The sequence below is a fragment of the Mus caroli genome, chromosome 11 (assembly GCF_900094665.2).
Source record: "Mus caroli chromosome 11, CAROLI_EIJ_v1.1, whole genome shotgun sequence".
Taxonomy (NCBI): domain Eukaryota; kingdom Metazoa; phylum Chordata; class Mammalia; order Rodentia; family Muridae; genus Mus; species Mus caroli.
In genome coordinates this window covers 71,014,477-71,033,343 of record NC_034580.1, presented here as the reverse complement: position 1 = coordinate 71,033,343, position 18,867 = coordinate 71,014,477, and the positions used below count along the sequence as shown (strand labels likewise).

At 46.5% G+C, this 18,867-nt stretch overlaps 1 protein-coding gene across 2 annotated transcripts in view; it reads left to right on the top strand.

The window, feature by feature from the left end:
- Positions 1-18,867, top strand: part of Vps53 (VPS53 subunit of GARP complex) — a 131,343-nt gene that overhangs the window by 87,752 nt on the left and 24,724 nt on the right. For both annotated transcript variants that reach the window (XM_021176885.2, XM_029483685.1), the window contains exons 14-17: positions 5,599-5,841; positions 6,989-7,136; positions 11,447-11,529; positions 12,036-12,114. In XM_021176885.2, the coding sequence (XP_021032544.1) occupies positions 5,599-5,841; positions 6,989-7,136; positions 11,447-11,529; positions 12,036-12,114 (553 nt within the window). The remainder of the gene's footprint in view (positions 1-5,598; positions 5,842-6,988; positions 7,137-11,446; positions 11,530-12,035; positions 12,115-18,867) is intronic.

Genomic DNA, 18,867 nt, shown 5'->3' with positions numbered 1-18,867 from the left:
CTGTCACATTGGCCTTTCCCGCCTTTCTTCTACACACACCCATGTGTTTATGCACATACACTGTTTCAGCCATTTGAACTCTCAAGTCTGAAATAAGACTGTGTATGTCCTAAGATCAAGGACCTGGGCTGGAAAGATGGCTCAACACAACAGCTCTTGCCAAGGACCCGAGTTCAGCTCCCAGCACTCTCATCAGATGCTCACAACCATCTGAACCCCAGCTCCATGGGATCTGACAACCTCTTCTGCCCCTGTGGGCACACATACATCATATATGTAGACAGACCCACATGTGTGCATATAAATGAAAAATAGAGGGTAGGAAGGTAGATCAGTGGCAGTGTCCACCTAGCATCTACAGGGCCCTGGGTTTCAGTCTCAGCACTGCCTCAAACAAACCAGCAAACAAACCTAACAATAAACTTCTGTTGGGTTTGGTGGGTAAGAGCACTGTACACTTCCAGAGAACTGATGCTGGGCTCCCAGCACCCAGCATGTGCACACACACACACACACACGTACATAGTGATCTTTTTAAAATATATAAAAGTTTAAAAAGACCCAGTCTACATAACTGTAATGTAATCTTCAAGATCACATTGATCTCTTATTACCAGTTAAATCCAGAGGTCATGTTGAATTTTACCAGTTGTGTTTATCTAATTCATTAATTTATTTATTTTGAGGCAAGATGTCATGTATGGCAGGCTGTCCTAAAGCTTGCTACATAGCTGAAGATGGCTTGAAATTTAAAAATGTGTGTGTGTGTGTGTGTGTGTGTGTTCATGGGAAGAGTGTGAGTGCACATGTGTGTGGGAGGCTAGAGAATACCCTTAAGTATTCAATTTACTTTATATTAGAATCAATTTATACCTTTAGAAAAGTTATCAAAACTAGCACATTATGTGTATGCAGTGGGAGATGCTTGTGATCTAATGCTCAGTTGCTGAGACAGGAGAACCTTAAATTCCAGGTCAGCCTGGGCTACAGAGCAAAGCCCTGTCGTGAAACCCAAACAACAAAGCTGGACATGAAAGTCAGCACGGTGCTGCTACCAGCCTCCAGGCCTTGCTTGGCTCCGCCAGTTGTCCCACTATTGCCCTTTTCTCTCTAGAACTGATCATTTTAGTGTTCAGGCTACCTGTGATGTGTCCAGGAGGACCTCTTGAGCTGGCTCTTCATCCTTTTTCCATGACCCTATCATTTCCTGAACACTCTCCTTTCTTTCTGGCACACTAAAATGCACTAAAGGCTTATCTTGTGCATTATGTCCAGCCCTAGGATCATGCTTGCTTCCATGCTCCCCAATTTCTCTTTAGGGAGTGATCTCAGACACCAGGCTCTGGTGTGAGTGTGCTGGGTGCCATTGTTCCTGGGCACTCAGCTGAGAGAGCTGAGAAACGTGTGCCCACATGAGCATAGATGCATCCACACACAGGCTATCTTCATACTACCTGTACCTTAAAGCCTGTGGGTTCATGTCAAGACCTCTAGTCTAACCTAGCACCACAGGGATTCCCAAGCTGATTACTGCCTCTATAACACAATAGCAAGATGCACGCTCCTCGCACTCTCAATACATTTACTTGCTTCTTCCGTTTGTCCATATGTAACCCATCTCCCAGTCTCCTCCTAAGCCCACCCCAGAGGCAAGTCCATACCTCCAGCCCAAGAGAAGTGAGAAGGGTGCATGTTAGTGGGTGCAGCTCTGAGTGCATGCATGCTGAATCTGTGTGGGACTCTTGGGCCACCTCCTCCCAGTGCCGCTGCTACATTGCTTTCCAGTCTACTTATTATTTCTGAATGCTGACTTCAGATCCATCCACACGTATCATGCTGAGCCCAGTCTGCAATGAGACGATTGCTTGTCTTCCTTTGTTCATCGTTCCCTGTAATACTCTTTACTCCACATTCATCTTTAACTTAATCAGCAGAACTCCTAACAGTATGTTATGTGAAACCTGCAAATGCTTACACAGTTCTTGGGCACAAAGCTCAAGCTGCAGAGGAGAGCGAGAAGGAAACCACATGTCCATGAGGTTTCTCTCAGCGGGGGAGTCAGGAACAGCAGTGTGGCATGTATCTGCATAGTACTCTAGAGACCTGAGGTCAGTGCCAATGACTCTGTGACCTTGTGCAAAGGTACTTCATGTTGCCAACCTTGGTTTCTTCCCCTTTAAAGCTATTGGGAAGAATAAATGACATCATATTTTATAACACATCTATAAGCTAATGGGAGAGAAAGACCAAAAAGAAGACAGGGAAAAAAGAATGTGTTGTATGATATTAAAAATATGAGGAGCTGGAGAAATGGCTCAGCAGTCAAGAGCACTGACTACTCCCAGAGAATCTGGGTTTAATATCCAGCACCCACATGGGGCCTCACAACAATCTGTAACTCCAATCCTAGGGGATACACCACCCTCTTCTGGCTTTCTTGGGTACTGAGTGTACATATTGCATAGGCAAATATGCAGGCAAACATTCATTCACATAAAATAAATAAAATCTCAAAAAAGGTAAAGGTCTGAAGGGATAGCAGTGGGAATCAAAGAGGTCTCACTGCCTCACTCAAGGCCAGGGGCTTTCACTTTGCATCTCAACCACAGCCACACTCTCTCCTTCACACCTGATCCCTCTTTGGTTTTGGCTTCTGAGATAGGATCTCATGTAGCAGACTTGCCTCACCTCATTATGCAGCTAAGCATCTCCTGCTCCTACTGGCTCTACCTCTCACTTCTAGCTACATCCGTTTGTTCTCTCCCTGATTCTGCAGCAGGCTTTCTCTGCAGCCCATTCCGCAAACAGCATTTTGTCACTCCCTTGAACTGTGACTATTCTAAGGCTGCAGGGATTCTCAGTAGCCCACAGCCCTTGCCCAGGACTTGAGCATTTGTAAACTCTTACTTGCTCACACTTGCTCTCAGGTGGAAAAGACTCCCTGTGGCTCCAGGCTGCAGATTGTTGGGCCACACAGCCCTTTCTCCATTAATCCTACATGAAGATCTTGCCAAACGTCTGCTGTCAGTGATGACCTTCTTTAAGTTAAATGTATTTCAATCTTACCTTACTGCCCTCAAGCCTTGCATACAGGAAGTGTGTGCTTGATACTTAGTTGGACTCGCCCAGTACTTCATAAGCAATGAACCTCAGAGGTTCCATTGGGGCATCTGGATGCATGCTGATGCAGGGTGGAAGAGGGCACAGGGAAGCTTCCTCACTAGGTTTCTTTCTCATCTGCAATAGAGAACAATGCCAAAAGTAACTTGGTGGATATTGCACAAAAATATAGATCTCTAGAGGGTGTTTTTGGTAAACAGTGCTCGATGCTTTATGATCAGGTGGGCTCTGAAATAGGAAGTGGGTAAAGACAGTTAGGGTGGTAGGAAGAGATAGGTGGATAGATAAAGTCACTGCAGAGGGTCATCTGTGTGGAGATGAAACCCTCAGCTGACTCCAGTGCATTCTCTGCCTTGCATTTCTCCTCTCCTACTCCTTCTCCTCCTCTTCTTCCTTCTCTTCTTCCTCTTCCTCCTCCTCATTCTTCACTGTGCCAGCCCCTACCCCCCTCTACTTTTGCACTTTATTCCCATCCTTAGGAACAAAATGTGGAAGATGGCCATCTAAACATACTTTGGGTACTAACATAAAGGATAGCCTGACACACTAGCCAGTGCAGTGGGCTGAGGGAGCATGAACAAATACCGCCACCCCAGGGGAGACCCAGTAGTGCACACAGAGACATTAACACTGTAAATCAGCTGTGTCTATGGCAGATACTAGCTGGAGTGCTGTTCCCAGTACTGTGGAATTACAGCATAAATCAGGGAATGGGCCCTGTTGATTCACATCACCCACTGTGCACCAGGATAGGGAAAGCTTGACCTGTTACACAGTACAGAAAAATATTTACTCAAGTGCTAAAACCAGGTGCTGTGATACATACATGTAATTCCAGCAGTGGGGAAACTGAGGCAGGATATCACAAGTTTCAGGTCAGTTTGGGCAACATAGTAAAACCCTACCTGGAAAAAAAAATAGTAAGAACCAGGTGTATAACACATACTATACCCCAGCACTCAGGAGGCTAATACAAGAGTCATAAGTTCAAAGCCAGTCTCAAAACAGATGAACAAACCAAAACCAAATCATGTGGTAGTGAGTGGCAGGTGATGGTAGTTCCAGCTGAGGGAGCAGGTGTTGGTTTGAGTGTGCAATGGGGTCATGGCCTAGAGAGCTAGATGGAAGGTGCTTTGGCCAGGAGGCGACAGGTGAAGGCCCAGCAGTGGGGCACAGAGGTGACTGGCCTGGGTGCCTTCTCTGCATAAGAGCTGTGAGGATCCATGGGAAAGTAGGGCAAGAAGAGTTTGTGCAGAGTGGGGGTAGTGGCCAAGGCACTTGCAAAGGTCAACCAAAGAGGCCTGTCTCCACAGGCAGAGACCTAGCTCCGTTAAGCAGCCACATCTGGATGTCATAAACTGAGTAACAAAAGCACTGGAGTAAAATGTCAATTGTTTCCTATTCCTGCTAATCGATGCTGTGTGTGGTTCTTGCCTTTTTCTCCTTATTGTATAAATATAGTTTTAAAACACAGCTGGATTCTTGTAGCCTTAGCCAGCAAGCTAAAAAGATACCACATGTCAAGAGGGGCCTCCCATTGTCCTCACAACACAGCTGTGCAGAGGACAGTAGTTAAAGCCCTGCTAGATTCCAGCTCCTGATGACTTGGAGTGACTAGGGCAACTTGAGAGATGTCTGATTGGGAAAGTGGAGACAGAGCCCAGCCACCCTCCTCCTCATGACCTGGCAAGCCACTTTTCCCAGGCACCACTTAGATCCCAAGATTGTTTTTTTCTTACATCTTTAATTCTGAAAGTTCTACAGAAAAACTATTCATCTTAAAGAAGGAAAGCATTCTTTCTGTAAAGCTATCCATCCTCTGACACGTTTAGGTTCATGATGTCTACATCTTTGCTGCCATCAGAGCCTTTTTGAAGGCTGGTGAAAAGCATGAGGCTGGGGTCCAGGCTGTGGGGGTTTGCACCCTGCTTGTCTCGGACAAGGTGTTTTTCTGTGCCTGGCTTTTGGAGACGGGGCATAGTAAAGTAGATACCTAAGAGTTAGCATTCTGTGACATGATTATAAAGTATGGCCATGACTCCTGAGCCATCATAAGTGTTTGGGAAATGGTCACCACTGTTGGCGTTTAGGACTTTGGTTTGTGGAAAGGGGAGCTTGGCATTCCGGGGTGCATGCTTCTGTGGCAGGTTCTCCAGCCAGTTCTGCCTCCTGGTTTTATGACAGAGTTTTAGGTGTCAGCTTTCTCACCTTCTGAGGGAGCAGCAGTGCTCTGTCTCCCTCTCCTGGGTCGGGGGGTCAGACACAGTAATGAGATGCCTGGTGCAAAGCAGTCTACAAATGCCAGAATTCATTACTGCCATCTTTTTAAGCAGGGAGGTGAGTGGCACATGGATAAAATGGGCCCACTTGTAAATTTGGGTCGCACCAGGGATGAGCACTCGTGGGAACAGCTTCGGTCCTTGCAGAGAGCACTCCTGCCTGATCTCTCCAAGTGAAACAATATTTCTGCTTTTCCAGAAACCTCAGCGAGCTGATAGACCGGTTTGTGGCAGATTTCAAAGCCCAGGGCCCCCCCAAGCCCAGCACTGAGGACGGGGGCGCTGTGCTGCCCAGCTGCGCGGACCTCTTTGTCTACTACAAGAAGTGCTTGGTGCAGTGCTCGCAGCTCAGCACCGGCGAGCCCATGGTCGCCCTGACCACCATCTTCCAGAAGCACCTCCGAGAATACGCCTGCAAAATCCTCTCTGGCAACCTGCCTAAGTGAGTCCTGTTCTCCTCACACTCAGCAGGGAATTGAGGCTCCCAATATCCCTAAATGTGGGAGTCTCAAAGGAAAGCCACTCTGGGGTTGTTTACTGAACTGCTAAGAATGTCGAAGAAGAAAACACTCCTCCCAGGCTCTCAAGGGCCTGACCCACTGTTGGTGCTGTCTTCTATAATGGCATGCACAGCTGACCGCGACTGTCAGCAGGCATGTTCCCCCAGACACCAGTGTAGGTCACGGTACATCACTAAGTTGGGCCTTTATGTATATGTATACCGTACACATGGAGTCAGCACAGAAAAATAGAAGTTAGTTACTCAGTAGCAGAGGCAGTGTGGCTTCAGCCTGTTGATGCCCGATAAACAAGCTTTCCTCCTCTGTCTTCCATGGCCTCTGATGCTGTGACCACAGCCCTAAGTTTAGATGTGGGTGGATTGGGGCAGGGGAGAACGCTGAGTGGGTAAAGTGCCTCCTGCACAAGCGTGAAGAGCCAAGTTCAGATCCCCAGCACCACACAAAAGGCTGGGCTTGACAACACTTGCCTGTAACAGCAGCAGCTGCAGGCAGAGGCAAGAAGACCCCAGGGCCTCAGTGGAGCCAGTCAGGCCAGCTCTAGCAAGCTCTGGGCTTAGTGAGAGGCTGATCTCCAAAACCAGGTGGAGAAAGATAGAGGAGGACACCATCATCAACTCTGCTCTCTACTTGTGTGTTCATGGACGCATGTGTGCACTGTTAGGCCATCTTACTCCATGTGTGCACTTATGAGCTCCACATGTATGCACCTTAACTAAGAAAGATTAAGGAGAAGCAGATTTTGTGCCACAGATGACCCAAGTGGGGTCTTCACCTTGGGGAATCCCAAGCCAAGGCACTAGGTCAGCTGGTCTCCTTGGTGAGCATGGGGTCACCCCAGGTAAGGACTGCTCCCCGGCTCTCTAGGCGTTGTGTCTTCCTGTTCCTGTGGGTGAGATGGCCTGAACAGATGACAGTCAAGGTAAGGTCAGGAGCAAAGGCCCCCATTGTGTGTTGATTTATTTGTACTGTAGCCAGCCTTTCCTCTGCTTTCTTCCCTGTCATAAAATATGCAGCTTCAGGAAGCAAGTTAGCAGCTGCAACCTGACTAGTTCCTGTCCTTTTTTTCAGAACCAGCAGCAGCAGTGGGGGGCTGACCATCAGCAGCCTCCTCAAAGAGAAGGAGGGCTCAGAAGTGGCCAGGTTCACTCTGGAGGAGCTGTGTCTCATCTGCAGCATCCTGAGCACAGCCGAGTACTGTCTGGCTACCACCCAGCAGGTGAGCACCCAGCCAAGCACGTCTCCCTCCCAGAGCTCTCTCCCACACCTGGAGCGGGACCTGTGACCTCCACTAAGGTCTCCTGCCACCTTGGGCAGGCCGCTTAGCCTCTCAGAAGCAAACTCACCTTATAGTCAGAGACTGCCCAGGCAGCCATCTTACAGGGAAGAAACGGCCAGCTTCCACCCACATGTAAGCTACAAAACAGGCATGACCTCTTAAAAGTAGGTCAGTAGCACAGTGTCCTTCATGGGAAAAGCATCAATAAACTGTCTTCTGGGTACTAGGCAGCCTTTCCTGACATTTTGTAGCATCCTCTGTCCACCATAACAAACAACCATTGTTTGAAGTGTTGACTGTGAAGCAGAAAGGGTGAGGCCTCTGATGGAGCCAATGGAAGGCAATTCAACAAACTAGCTTTGCAGAAGGTGAGCCAGAGGAACTTGCCACTCAGCCCTCCACAGGGTTATAGACTCCTTTTCCCCATTTGGCCTGGGATCCCCCTGAAGCAACCTGAGAGAATCCTGCTCTTCCTGATGTTAATGTGTATTTCCTAAGCATCTAAGAAGTCAGCTACAAGGGGCAGTTCAGACGTGACAGCTTGGCATTCCTATGTGCCAGAACATGAACACAGGAAGTGTCCAGCATACTCCTTGAGGGTCAGCCAGCTGGGCCCAGAGGCCAAGGCCAAGGCAGTAGCATACTCTACTTGGGGGTGTGGTCACATATACAAGGAATGACTCACAGACCACTTTAGCCTAGGAGCCAGAGCCAGAGACAGGGACAGAGAGAGACAGAGATGCTCAAACACCTCATGAGGAAAATAGATGTTTAGAGTATACGAATGAAGAAGACACATAAAATAATGTCACTGATTCAGAGATTTAGACAGGGTCTCAGTGTGTAGATAGGCTGGCCTCAAAAACTCGGAGATTTTTTTGCCTCTGCCTCCAAGTGCTGGGATTAAAGATGTGCTCCAACCCCCACCCTACCCCCACCACTATTCCTCCACCACCACCACCCAGCTCTTAACACAGAATCTTAGCCATCAAGTGAGGAAAGTGACACAAGCACCTCTGCACTTAGAGGAGACTCAGAAGTTCAGGGTCTTCTTCAGCTACATAGAGCGCTTAAGGCCAGCCTGGACTAGAGACCCTGTCTTAAACCATAATGGGGGCTGGAGAGATGCTCAGCAGTTAAGAGCACTAGTTGCTCTTCCAGAGGACCCAGGTTCAATTCTCAGTATCTACATCGCAGCTTACAACTGTCTGTAACTCCATTTCTAAGAGATTGGTTGCCTTTTCTGGTCTACAGGCACCAGGCACTCTTGTGGCACACATAGATACATGCAAGCAAAACAGTCATATACATAAAATAATAAAATGGTGTTTAAAAAGTGAGCTTGAGACGCTACATCATGTAACAAGTGATCAATTCAAGACAGAGTCGCCACAGACTCAGGGATTGCAGTAGATTCAAGTGTGCCCTCAAAGCTAAGTCCTGCTCAGCCTTGGGTATTGGAATATTTAGGAATCAGGCCTTTTAGGCAAGAAAAAAAACTTTTTAAAGATTTATTTATTTATTTTATATATATGACTACACTATAGCTGTCTTCAGACACACCAGAAGAGGGCATTGGATGCCATGACAGATGGTTATAAACCACTATGAGGTTGCTGGGATTTGAACTCAGGACCTCTGGAAGAGCAGTCAGTGCTCTTAACCGCTGAGCTATCTCTCCAGCCCCTAGGCAAGAAAATTTTACAATGAATCCAAACACCATTGACAAATAAGAGTAAAAGTTGGGTGGTATATAACTTGATTTTTCAGACTTACTATAGGGCTAGGGCATTCAGTGGTAGAGTACTCACCTAGCATGTGTGCCACCCTGGCTTCAGACCACCCAAGACCTCTCACAGAGCTGGGGTAAGGAAGACGGTGCTGCTGTTGGCAAAAGCACCTCCTCTTTCCAAGCAGCTGCTGCTCTCCATCTTACTAATATGTCCTCCCAAACACTTTGCATTTTTCTTTTTAAAGAAAAATTGTCTCAAATTCTACATGTTATTCTACCACAAAGTGGCCTTATTTTGTTCATAATTAGATCATAGACATCTTCCTTCTTTCTTTCTCATTCTATCTATCTATCTGTCTGTTTGTCTGTTTCTATCTATCTCTGTCTCTCTAAGACAAATTCTCCTTTTGGGGGTGAGGTGTCGAGACAGAGTTTCTCTGTATAGCAGAGCCACAGATGTCCTGGATGTCCTGGACTTGCTTTGTAAACCAGGCTGGCCTCAAACTCACAGATATCCACCTGCCTCTGCTGCCCCAGTGCTGGAATTAAAAGCTTGTGTCACCATACCCAGCTGACAAATTCTTGTTGGCCCAGGCTAGATTACAGCAGTTTTCATTGTCTCTGCCTTTAGAGTGCTGGGATTCCAGGCCAGCACACTTGGCTGTATCGGACATCTTTTGATTCCAGTACTACCTCAGCTTTCTCAACCCGTTCTGAGTATCTCGTTCATTCTGCCATCCTTTCCAGGGAGCTTTACTATACATTTCTATGTGCTGCTTCAGCTGGTGATGTGCAGAGGAGACAGGCATCTTCCTGTCAGAAGACTTAGAGCAGATGGAAAACAAATAGCAAGCAAGCAGGCTAGGGTTTCCCTGCCACTCAGTAGTAAGGGTGGGAGAAGAAACAAACACTAAGAGAGGAGTTGGGAGGGCTAGGAAATGGGGTCAGGAGGGGGAGCAGGGGCATTATAGAGGGAGGAAGTATGGAGACAAAGACCCTGCAATTGTAAATGCCAGAGGCAAGGCAAAGATAGCAAGATGAGGCCAGAGAGATAGATGACAAGAGCCATGCCATGCTTAAAGTTAGGATTTATCTTCAGTAAAGTAGCAGAGGCCCCTGGAGCATGTGAACACAGGCCTGCGGAACACTGTGCCACCCTCCCGCATCGGTATCCAGGTTTTCAGTAATATAAACCCCTTCTGGGAAGAACTTTACAAATGCAGAGTCTGACCTATTGAGTTCTCTAAACAGCTCCTTACCTCTTAGTAGTGGCAGAATTAAATCTTCCAAGAATCCTTGCATGGCTCTGTACATTCTTCTCTTTATTTCATGAAAATATATTCCTAAATGTGAAATTGCCAGATTACATTTATAAGCTGCCTTCTAAAAATGTTATCCTTGTTTGCACACCTTTAAGGACATTTTGTTTTTAAGTTTTTTAATATGTATGTAAATGTGCCTATGTAATGTATGCACACCATGTTTATGCAGTACTTGCAGAGGCCAAAAGAGGGTGATGTATCCTCTGGAACTAGAGTTACAGGTGGTGGTGAGCCACCGTGTGGGTGCTGAGCCATCTCTCCATCCCTCTAAGAGCACTTTAAATCTTAATGCAAAGCATTCATCTTCTTAGAGTGAGAGTGACTCACTTAAGAGTGCTAGATTTATCCATCCCCAGGGATTTTTAGGTACGCACAGATCCTGACCATCCCATATCTCTCCATTGTATATCACTCGTATATCACATCGTATATGGAGTGAATGCTCCTGCCCTAAGCCCTAAGCTGACCAAAGATAAGATGTATTTCTGATTCACCACTGAGACATCTGGCACCTTGGCAAACATTTTGGCTGATTTTACTGTCACTCGCATTAAAAGTTCCCAACACTGGTGGGGGAGGCTACATGTCACAGGGTAAGCCGGGGGAAACTATACGTAGATACAGCTTAAGAGAAGTAGGGATTAGAAGTGTCCCTCCTTCGTAGATACGGCTTAAGGGAGGAGAGGTGTTTTTGCAGTCCACCCATGCTGGGAAAGAGCAGTGGTGCTCCTGGCTGTGCAGACATGAGAAGAGACTCCTCTGGCTATTGGCCAAGAAGCAGGGTTCTCCTGTAACCTTCAAATGCTCTCACCCGCTTTTGACATGCAGTCTCTAACTCATAAAGGCTCCACGGCCTTCAAAATAGTGCCACCACTAGGGACCAAACACTCAAAGCATGAGCCTGTGGAGAACAAACCATGCGAGCTATTGGTGTGTTCTCAGAAGTAAGCCCAGAGTGAGGCCAAAGGAGCTGGGTTCTAGGAAGCTTATTTGATCCTATCACCTGCTGTCTTGGGTGGCTATTGTAGTCCTCACCTATGAAGTCAGGGTAACAGGACTTCCCTCACATCCTGTGTTAATTAAGTGTCCCATGTCATGTTTAGAACTGTCTGGGTCGTCACTTTGTGAGCCTCAGTAGTATGGAACACCTTTGGGTAATCATTAAGCACACTTCTGCTTCTGCCCTTTTCTAACAGCTAGAAGAAAAACTCAAAGAAAAAGTTGATGTGAGTCTGACTGAACGAATTAATCTCACAGGAGAAATGGACACATTCAGCACGTACGTACCTTCCAGGCACTTGCTCCAGGTCAGCCTTTCTTCTTCACGGACCCTGTGTGCTTTAGTCTCTACTAAGAGAGGTCCCAGGGCATTCATGCCCCATCAGCTGTGAGAAGAGTGCCCCCTTACCCCTCCTCCTCCTCTTCCTCCTTTTCCTCTTTCTTTTCCTCCTCCTCCTTCTTTTCCTTCTCTTTCTCCTCTTTGTCTTTCTGACTTAAACAAGTTTTTTGAATATAGATGCTTTCTAAGAACTCAAAAAGAGATCTGGGGTTAGCAGCTATGGGAGTAGCCATAGAAGTTTGGGCTCCTACTGGGTGAGACACACCAAAATAAAACAGGACATGAAAAGCCAGCTGCTCTTCCATTATTAGTGATTAAAACATAAGATTTCATGAAGAAATATAATTTTTAAATTTTGCACTCATTTCAAAAACACCTACAGGGGGCATGTCTAGCATCCCACCACTTTTTTGGAGCAATGACCACAGCAATTTGTTTCTTTGCAGTGTCATCTCCAGCAGCATCCAGCTGTTGGTTCAAGATCTGGATGCAGCCTGTGACCCTGCCCTGATTGCCATGAGCAAGGTGAGGTTTTAGGAGCTAGCCTCCTGCCAGTGATTGACATGCCTTCCCACAGCCTTTTCGGTTATGTTCTGACCCTGCTTTGTGTCAGCTGAGAGGGCCCTGGGGAGACACCCACACACACACACACCCTAGAGTTCCTGCTAGGCTCACCTGGCACCTATGGTTGTTGCTGGTCCTTTTGTGGGGGTGAGTCTGAAGAAGATCGGTTCTTGGGTCAGCATCTGGTTCCTGCTGAAACCTGCCAGGTGAGCAGTTTGTTGAGCTCTACAGCAATGACTACAGAGGTTCTGACTCTTCCTGAGCTTTGGTGTCAGTGCTAAGTACTTGGATGAGCCTGTGCTCTTGGGTTTTCACGTACCCTTAGCCCTCAGCCCTCTATAGCCCTTTTGACACTTAGCATATGCTGCTCTTTCTTCCTCAAACATAAATTCCTGAGGAATGTGGTGAGTCACGCCTGTGATCTCAGGATTTAGAAGCTGAGACAAGAAGATTTCAAGTTCAAGGTCAGCCTGTGCTACACAGGAAGGCCCTGTCTCAAAAAAGAACAAAAGTATTCCTTAAGTGTCTAGACCATATTGAAGACTTTATGTTTATTGATTAAGTAGAAAGTAGGCAATTCTTTGTTGACTTTTAAAGCCCAACAAAGCCTCGTAAAGTAGGGATTAAGAAACCATAGCCTGCAGCCAAATGTGGCCCACCACTTGTTCCTCTAAGTCTTAGTGGGACGTAGTAGCTGTGTTCATTCACTTAAGCACTGTCTATGGCTGTTGCTGGAACTGTAGAAACCAGTGGTTATAGCAGAGACCTTATGGCCCACAAAGCTAAAACATCGTCTAGTTGACCCTATCCAGATAAAGCTTGCCAATACCTATCTAGTCAATGATTCTTGGAATATTCTTCTCAGTTTTGGAAGAATAACCTGTCTGGGGAAACTAGGCAGAATTTATGACAGAGGGCAGTGGGCAGAACCATGACGCTGGATAGGAAGACCTAAAGTTTTCTGGTTTTCCTTTTGAGAGCACTGCACAGACGACTAAACCTATGCAGACCCATCTCTCTGTGTGAAATTCATCTGACTGGCGGCCCCTCAGCTGTGCAAGTGGACAGCAGTTGAGTGCCTAGTGGTGCTAGTCAAGCACTCAGAAAGCACAGCTTCCCCCGTCTTGACAAGAGGAGCACCACGCCTCAGGAAGTAGACATTTGGTCTGAGTTTGGTTTTATAATAGATTATAACTATTTAACAAAAATAGGATTAAAACCAAAGTTTTGGCTTTGGAGTTTAAGGAGTGAAGTAAGAAGTTGAGAAGCAGCTGCTGTTCTTAAGACCGATCCTGTGCCCAGCCGGGGTCCCCAGCCACAGGCCGTAGGCAACCAGTTTGAGGCTGCTCTGTGGAGCGGAGCTGTGAGGATCCGTGTCCTAGGCTCTGGTTTATTCCCTCACTGCTGGCAAACCTTCTGTGCATCCTGAGTATGATCCATTCCAGCTGCTGTCTCCTGAATGCCCTGCCACACTGCAGCCTGGAGCACAGCTGCCGTCTCCTGAACTGCCCTGCCACATTGCAGCCTGGAGTGCAGCTGCCAAAAGATTTTCACACTGACCAAAGGAAGAGTGGAACCTTTTTTTCTTCCTTCTCTCTTTTTGTAAAATAACACGTGGAGTGGGTTTAACACTCCAGGTGTTGCTTATATGAACTGTCAGTTCATTAGGCAGACTTCTCTCGAGTTCCTCTTTCTCGCCAGCCATTTCTCCCCAGATGCACCCCAGCAAATGTCAACCATACCTCCAGAGTCTTATGTTTATATCATAGGATAACCATAGGCTTGGGAACATAGCGGTTGGAAGGCCATTCCTGTTTGTCTGAGTCTTCTGGAGCTCTAGCAAAATGAGATCCATGTGACTAAAGTAAACATGGCAGTGTCACTGACTGACTCAGCATGAGCCCTGCATTCTGCTTCATGAAGTTTCTTCAAGGATTTTTTTTTTCAAACCTTGTGATGGTGGTTATTTTTGTCTTTGATTCCATCATTGTTTGCTGCTGGATAACTAGTCCACCCTGTATTCTGTCTAACAATGCTGGGGGTTGCAAGCCTGGGAAAGGCATCGGCATTGTCCCCAGGTGCTCCGTCTAATAGGTGGAGGCAGATGTAAGCAGAGTGTGCAGATGTGTGGTATGAGCAAGGGGAAATTGGGACCAGAGGAGAAAAGCAGAATCCAACAGTCAGCAGCATCTAAGAAACCAGAGGCAGATAGGACATGGTCCAATTCTCTTGAAGGAATTTGTGATGAGGATGCTGTTCAAACAGAACTGCAGGATGCTGCAGTTTTCAAAGTTAGTAAAGTCAGTTTGTCAGAATCCCCAATCTCTTTCACTGCCTTGGGAAGTTACAGAGAGGTCTAGACTCAGGCAAGGCTGTCTTCAATTTCGTGCTGTGCTGGGAGAAAACTCAAAATAACCAATAAAATAAATAGATGTACTTCATCAATAGTGAGGGCAGTGGGGAGTTGGCTTCCGGCAGAGCCCAGGGCTGGTTCTGAGGTGAGGGAAGGAGGCTCCTTGACAAGGTGGATAGAGCCCAGCAACTGGTCACATCATTGTCCTGGGAGGCCAACGCTCTGGAATATCCTCAGTTAGCATATAAGGATGAATAATTAATAGGTTGCCGTATTTCCTGTCAATTCCTTGGGCACCTTGTCTGTGCAGTTTGTACTGCTCCCGTGCAAACACCCTCTACCCCAGCTTGAAGCAGGTTCAACTTAACTAAGTATGCACTGCTTTCTGGTGGTGGCCAGCCCTCCCTCACTCTGACCTTTCTACTTAGAATTCTCCTTGAACTGCTGTCTACCCAGAAAGCACAGCCTTTTCAAGAGTGAGCTCTGAGCTCTATCTCCCCTTTAAAATGTTGAACTATAATTCCTGTCTTAGTTAGGGTTTCTATTGCTATGATAAAGCACCATGACCGAAAGCAACTTGTGGAGGAAAAGGCTTAGATCTTAGGTCTTCCTCTGTCACTGAGGGGAGTCAGGCAGAAACCTGGATTCAAGTCGACAAGCTAGCCAAAGCAAATCCCAGAGCACATGTCACCCCTTAAAGTGTCCAAACTAAGAGAATTTAATAAACATATGAGACCACAGGGCCACCAGGACTGTCTCATTCCAGGGTATCCTTATGACCCTAGAAGGAAGCCCCCAACATGCCCTGTTCCCTGACAGCTATTAGTCTACTTCCTGTCTGTATAGATTACCTATCCTGCTGGACTGCCTACACTTTACAGTATTTTCAGAGTTCATTCATGGTATACCATGTGTCAGTACTGCACATTCCTGATTTCTCTGTGTTTTTGTGAGTTTTGTTTGTTTGTTTTTGTTTTCAGATAGGGTCTTACCATAGTAAGATGTTTTGGATGCTGGCTGTCCTGGAACTTACTATGTAAACCATACTACTCTCAAACACACAAGAGATCCACCTGCCTCTGCCTACCAAGTACTATGATTAAAAATGTGCACCGCCACACCGAGACACATTCCATTTTTAGAACAATGCTAGGAGTTGGATCCAGGACCTTGCTAATAACGAGCATGTGCTGTACCATTAAACTACTCACCCAGCCTCTAGTCCAGTCCTTCAATGGCTGAGTGATAATCCGTTGCTTCCAGCTTGTCAGAACAGTGCTGTGAACATCTGTGTGAGTGTACCTTCTCAGTTTTCTTCAGTGCACACCTAGGAGAGGAACTGCTAGGTCTCATGGGAACTTCACTGATCAGTTCCAGGCACTGTCTCATGGTTTTCCATATCTACCATTTGACATTGCCATTAGTACCGTAGAAGTCTAAACTTTGCACATGTGTGGCCATCCGTTCAGGTATGAGGACCTGTCTCCTCGTGGCCTCACTCCTAGTCTCTGGTGACTAAGAAAAAGTACCAGTAGGCATCTCTAGACATGCTTGTCGGCAGTCTGCCTGTCCTCTTTAGAGAAATGTTGGCTGAACCCTTACCATCCAGGCGGGTGGCGTAAACTTGACTTTCTATTGTTGAGTTGTAAAAGGTCATCATCATCTCTTCCTCCTTTTATTTATGTGTGTGTGTATGCTTGCTTGCTTGTGTGTGTGTGTGTGTGTGTGTTTTAAGAACTGATCATGGGATTGAAAGAATTTGAGTTTCTATCCAAGGTCAAACACATTTAGCTTTTCCCATTAATAGTAATTTAGAAAAAAGCAGGGGAGAAATGAAATAAATTAAATTTCCTTCTTGTCTGACATGTAATTTTTGTTAGGTTTCAGGATTGTGAACATGTACTGATTTAGGAAACTGCATCACCATCTCCCAAAGACATTTTGAAGCAGCTAGCACAGGCCTCATATCTGCTCCCATTCTCCTCATTAAAATGTGTATTGTGTCCGTGGGCCCCAGAGCCCCCAAGAGCGAGCACATCAGAGCCCTCAAGACCACTTTTCACATGTGATCAAGATGCAGCTTTTTCTTCATGAAAAATATTCCTATTTTATTGTGATAAAGGCAAATCATCCCCATTAATATTAGAAAATACAGGTTTGTTTGTTTGTTTGTTTGTTTGTTTGTTTGTTTGTTTGTTTGTTTGTTTTGAGACAGGGTATCCGTATAGCCTTGGCTGTTCTAGAACTTTCTATCTAGACCAGGCTAGCCTCCAACTCACAGAATTCTACCTGCCTCTGCTTCCCAAGAGCTGGGATTAAAAGTGTGCCAGAATTTATCTGGAAATGCCAGAGTCTTATTTTTTTTGCTGTGCCCATTCTAGTACCAATATCATTTGTGCCATTTGCTGAGAGATTTGCCTGGTAGCTGTGTGCACCCACTAGGGACCTCGGGCTTACCTTGAAGCAGCCCAGTGAAGTGGGGGTGCTTTCCTCAATCTGTTTTCTCTTTCTCACAGTTATCCAATTGCATGCCAGTGTAGTGTTTGCCTTAGATTGCCCTGCCTGTCTCTACTGTGTCACTTGAGTTTCCTGTTCTATAAGACTGTCGGAACTAAATGACATCATACACAGATAGTAAGTGAAATGACACCAGGCAAAGCATCACCCGTGGGAGCACACAGATACACATACATAGGAGGCCATCTTTAACACATGTACATGGAGGACACATATCCATACCTGGGAGGCCACACACACACACATGCACACTTGTGCTGCTGCCTTGTTTGTTTTTGTTTGGTTTTCAGGGATAGAGTCTTTTTGTTTTGTTTTGTTTTTTTCCGAGACAGGGTTTCTCTGTGTAGCCTTGGCTGTCCTGGAACTCACTTTGTAGACCAGGCTGGCCTCGAACTTAGAAATCCGCCTGCCTCTGCCTCCTGAGTGCTGGGATTAAAGGCGTGTGCCACCACGCCCGGCTCTCAGGGATAGAGTCTTGATGTGTAAGCCAAGGTAGTAGCCTTGAATTTATGGCAGCCCCCCCCCCATGTATTACCATATCCAGCTTTTTAACAATTTAGGCTACAACAACCTAAGTCCAGGAGTGGTAGTTCAGGCCTTTAATCCCAGCACTTGGAAGACAGGAAGCTCTCTGAGTTCTAGGCCAACTAAGACTACATGGTAAGACCTTGTCTCCAAAAATAAATTAAAAACAACCTAATCCTGTAATCATCTATGGTAGCACAGACATCAGCCAACTGGAATGGTGTCTACACACAAGCACTGCTAACTGTATTTTGTACATTTGTTTTAAGTAATAGAAATGGGCTGGTGGCTGGTTATGGTGGTGCATAATAGTAATCCCAGCACTTTTGGAGGCTAATGCAGAAGAATACCATAAGTTCAAAGCCAGCCTGGGCTATATAGTGAGTAGCAAGCCAGGTAGGGCTACAGAGCAAGACCCTGTCTAAAAAACCCCCCAAAAGCATGAGCTTAGGAAAAAAGGCAGGGATTGACGTTCAGAGGTAGAGCACAGAGGCCACAGGTTCCATTCTCAACACAAAAGTAAAACCAGGGACTAGGAAGGTAACTCAGGCAGCCAGGTGACTGTCATGTGCCTGATCCCAAGGTGACTGTCATGGACCTGATCCCAAGCTCCCAAGGTGACCGTCATGTACCTGATCCCAAGCTCCCAAGGTGACCGTCATGTACCTGATCCCAAGCTCCCAAGGTGACCGTCAGGTACCTGATCCCAAGCTCCCGAGAAAAAAGCCAGGGGAGTAGAGACAGGCAGATCCTTGGGACTTGGTGGCCAGCCACCCTAACTAATGAGAGACCCTGTCTCAAACAAAGTAGACTCCTGAGAAACAGTACCGAGGGTTGACCTCTGACCTTTGCTCACACATTTACACACACGTGCACATGCACACACACACACACACACACACACAAACACACACACACACACACACAGAGCAATGTCAGTTTTCATTGTTTGCCAGTACTTTAAATTCTTTCCTTCACTAAGCTGACCATAAAGTTTGAAATCATGAGTGCTTGCTAGTGCTTCTTTCAGGTTGGCCATGCCTGGCTAAAACTTAGAGCAGGGGGGATTTTCACATATATAACGTATGTGAGCATTGGTGATGTCCATTCAGCTAACTAGAGAGAACTTAAAGCAGCATAGCCGCAATCCGCCTTCCAACAGAGTTGCTTTATAACTGGTGACAGAGCATGTACCTGATCCCAAGCTCCCAAGGTGACCGTTATGTACCTGATCCCAAGCTCCCAAGGTGACCGTCAGGTACCTGATCCCAAGCTCCCAAGGTGACCGTCAGGTACCTGATCCCAAGCTCCCAAGGTGA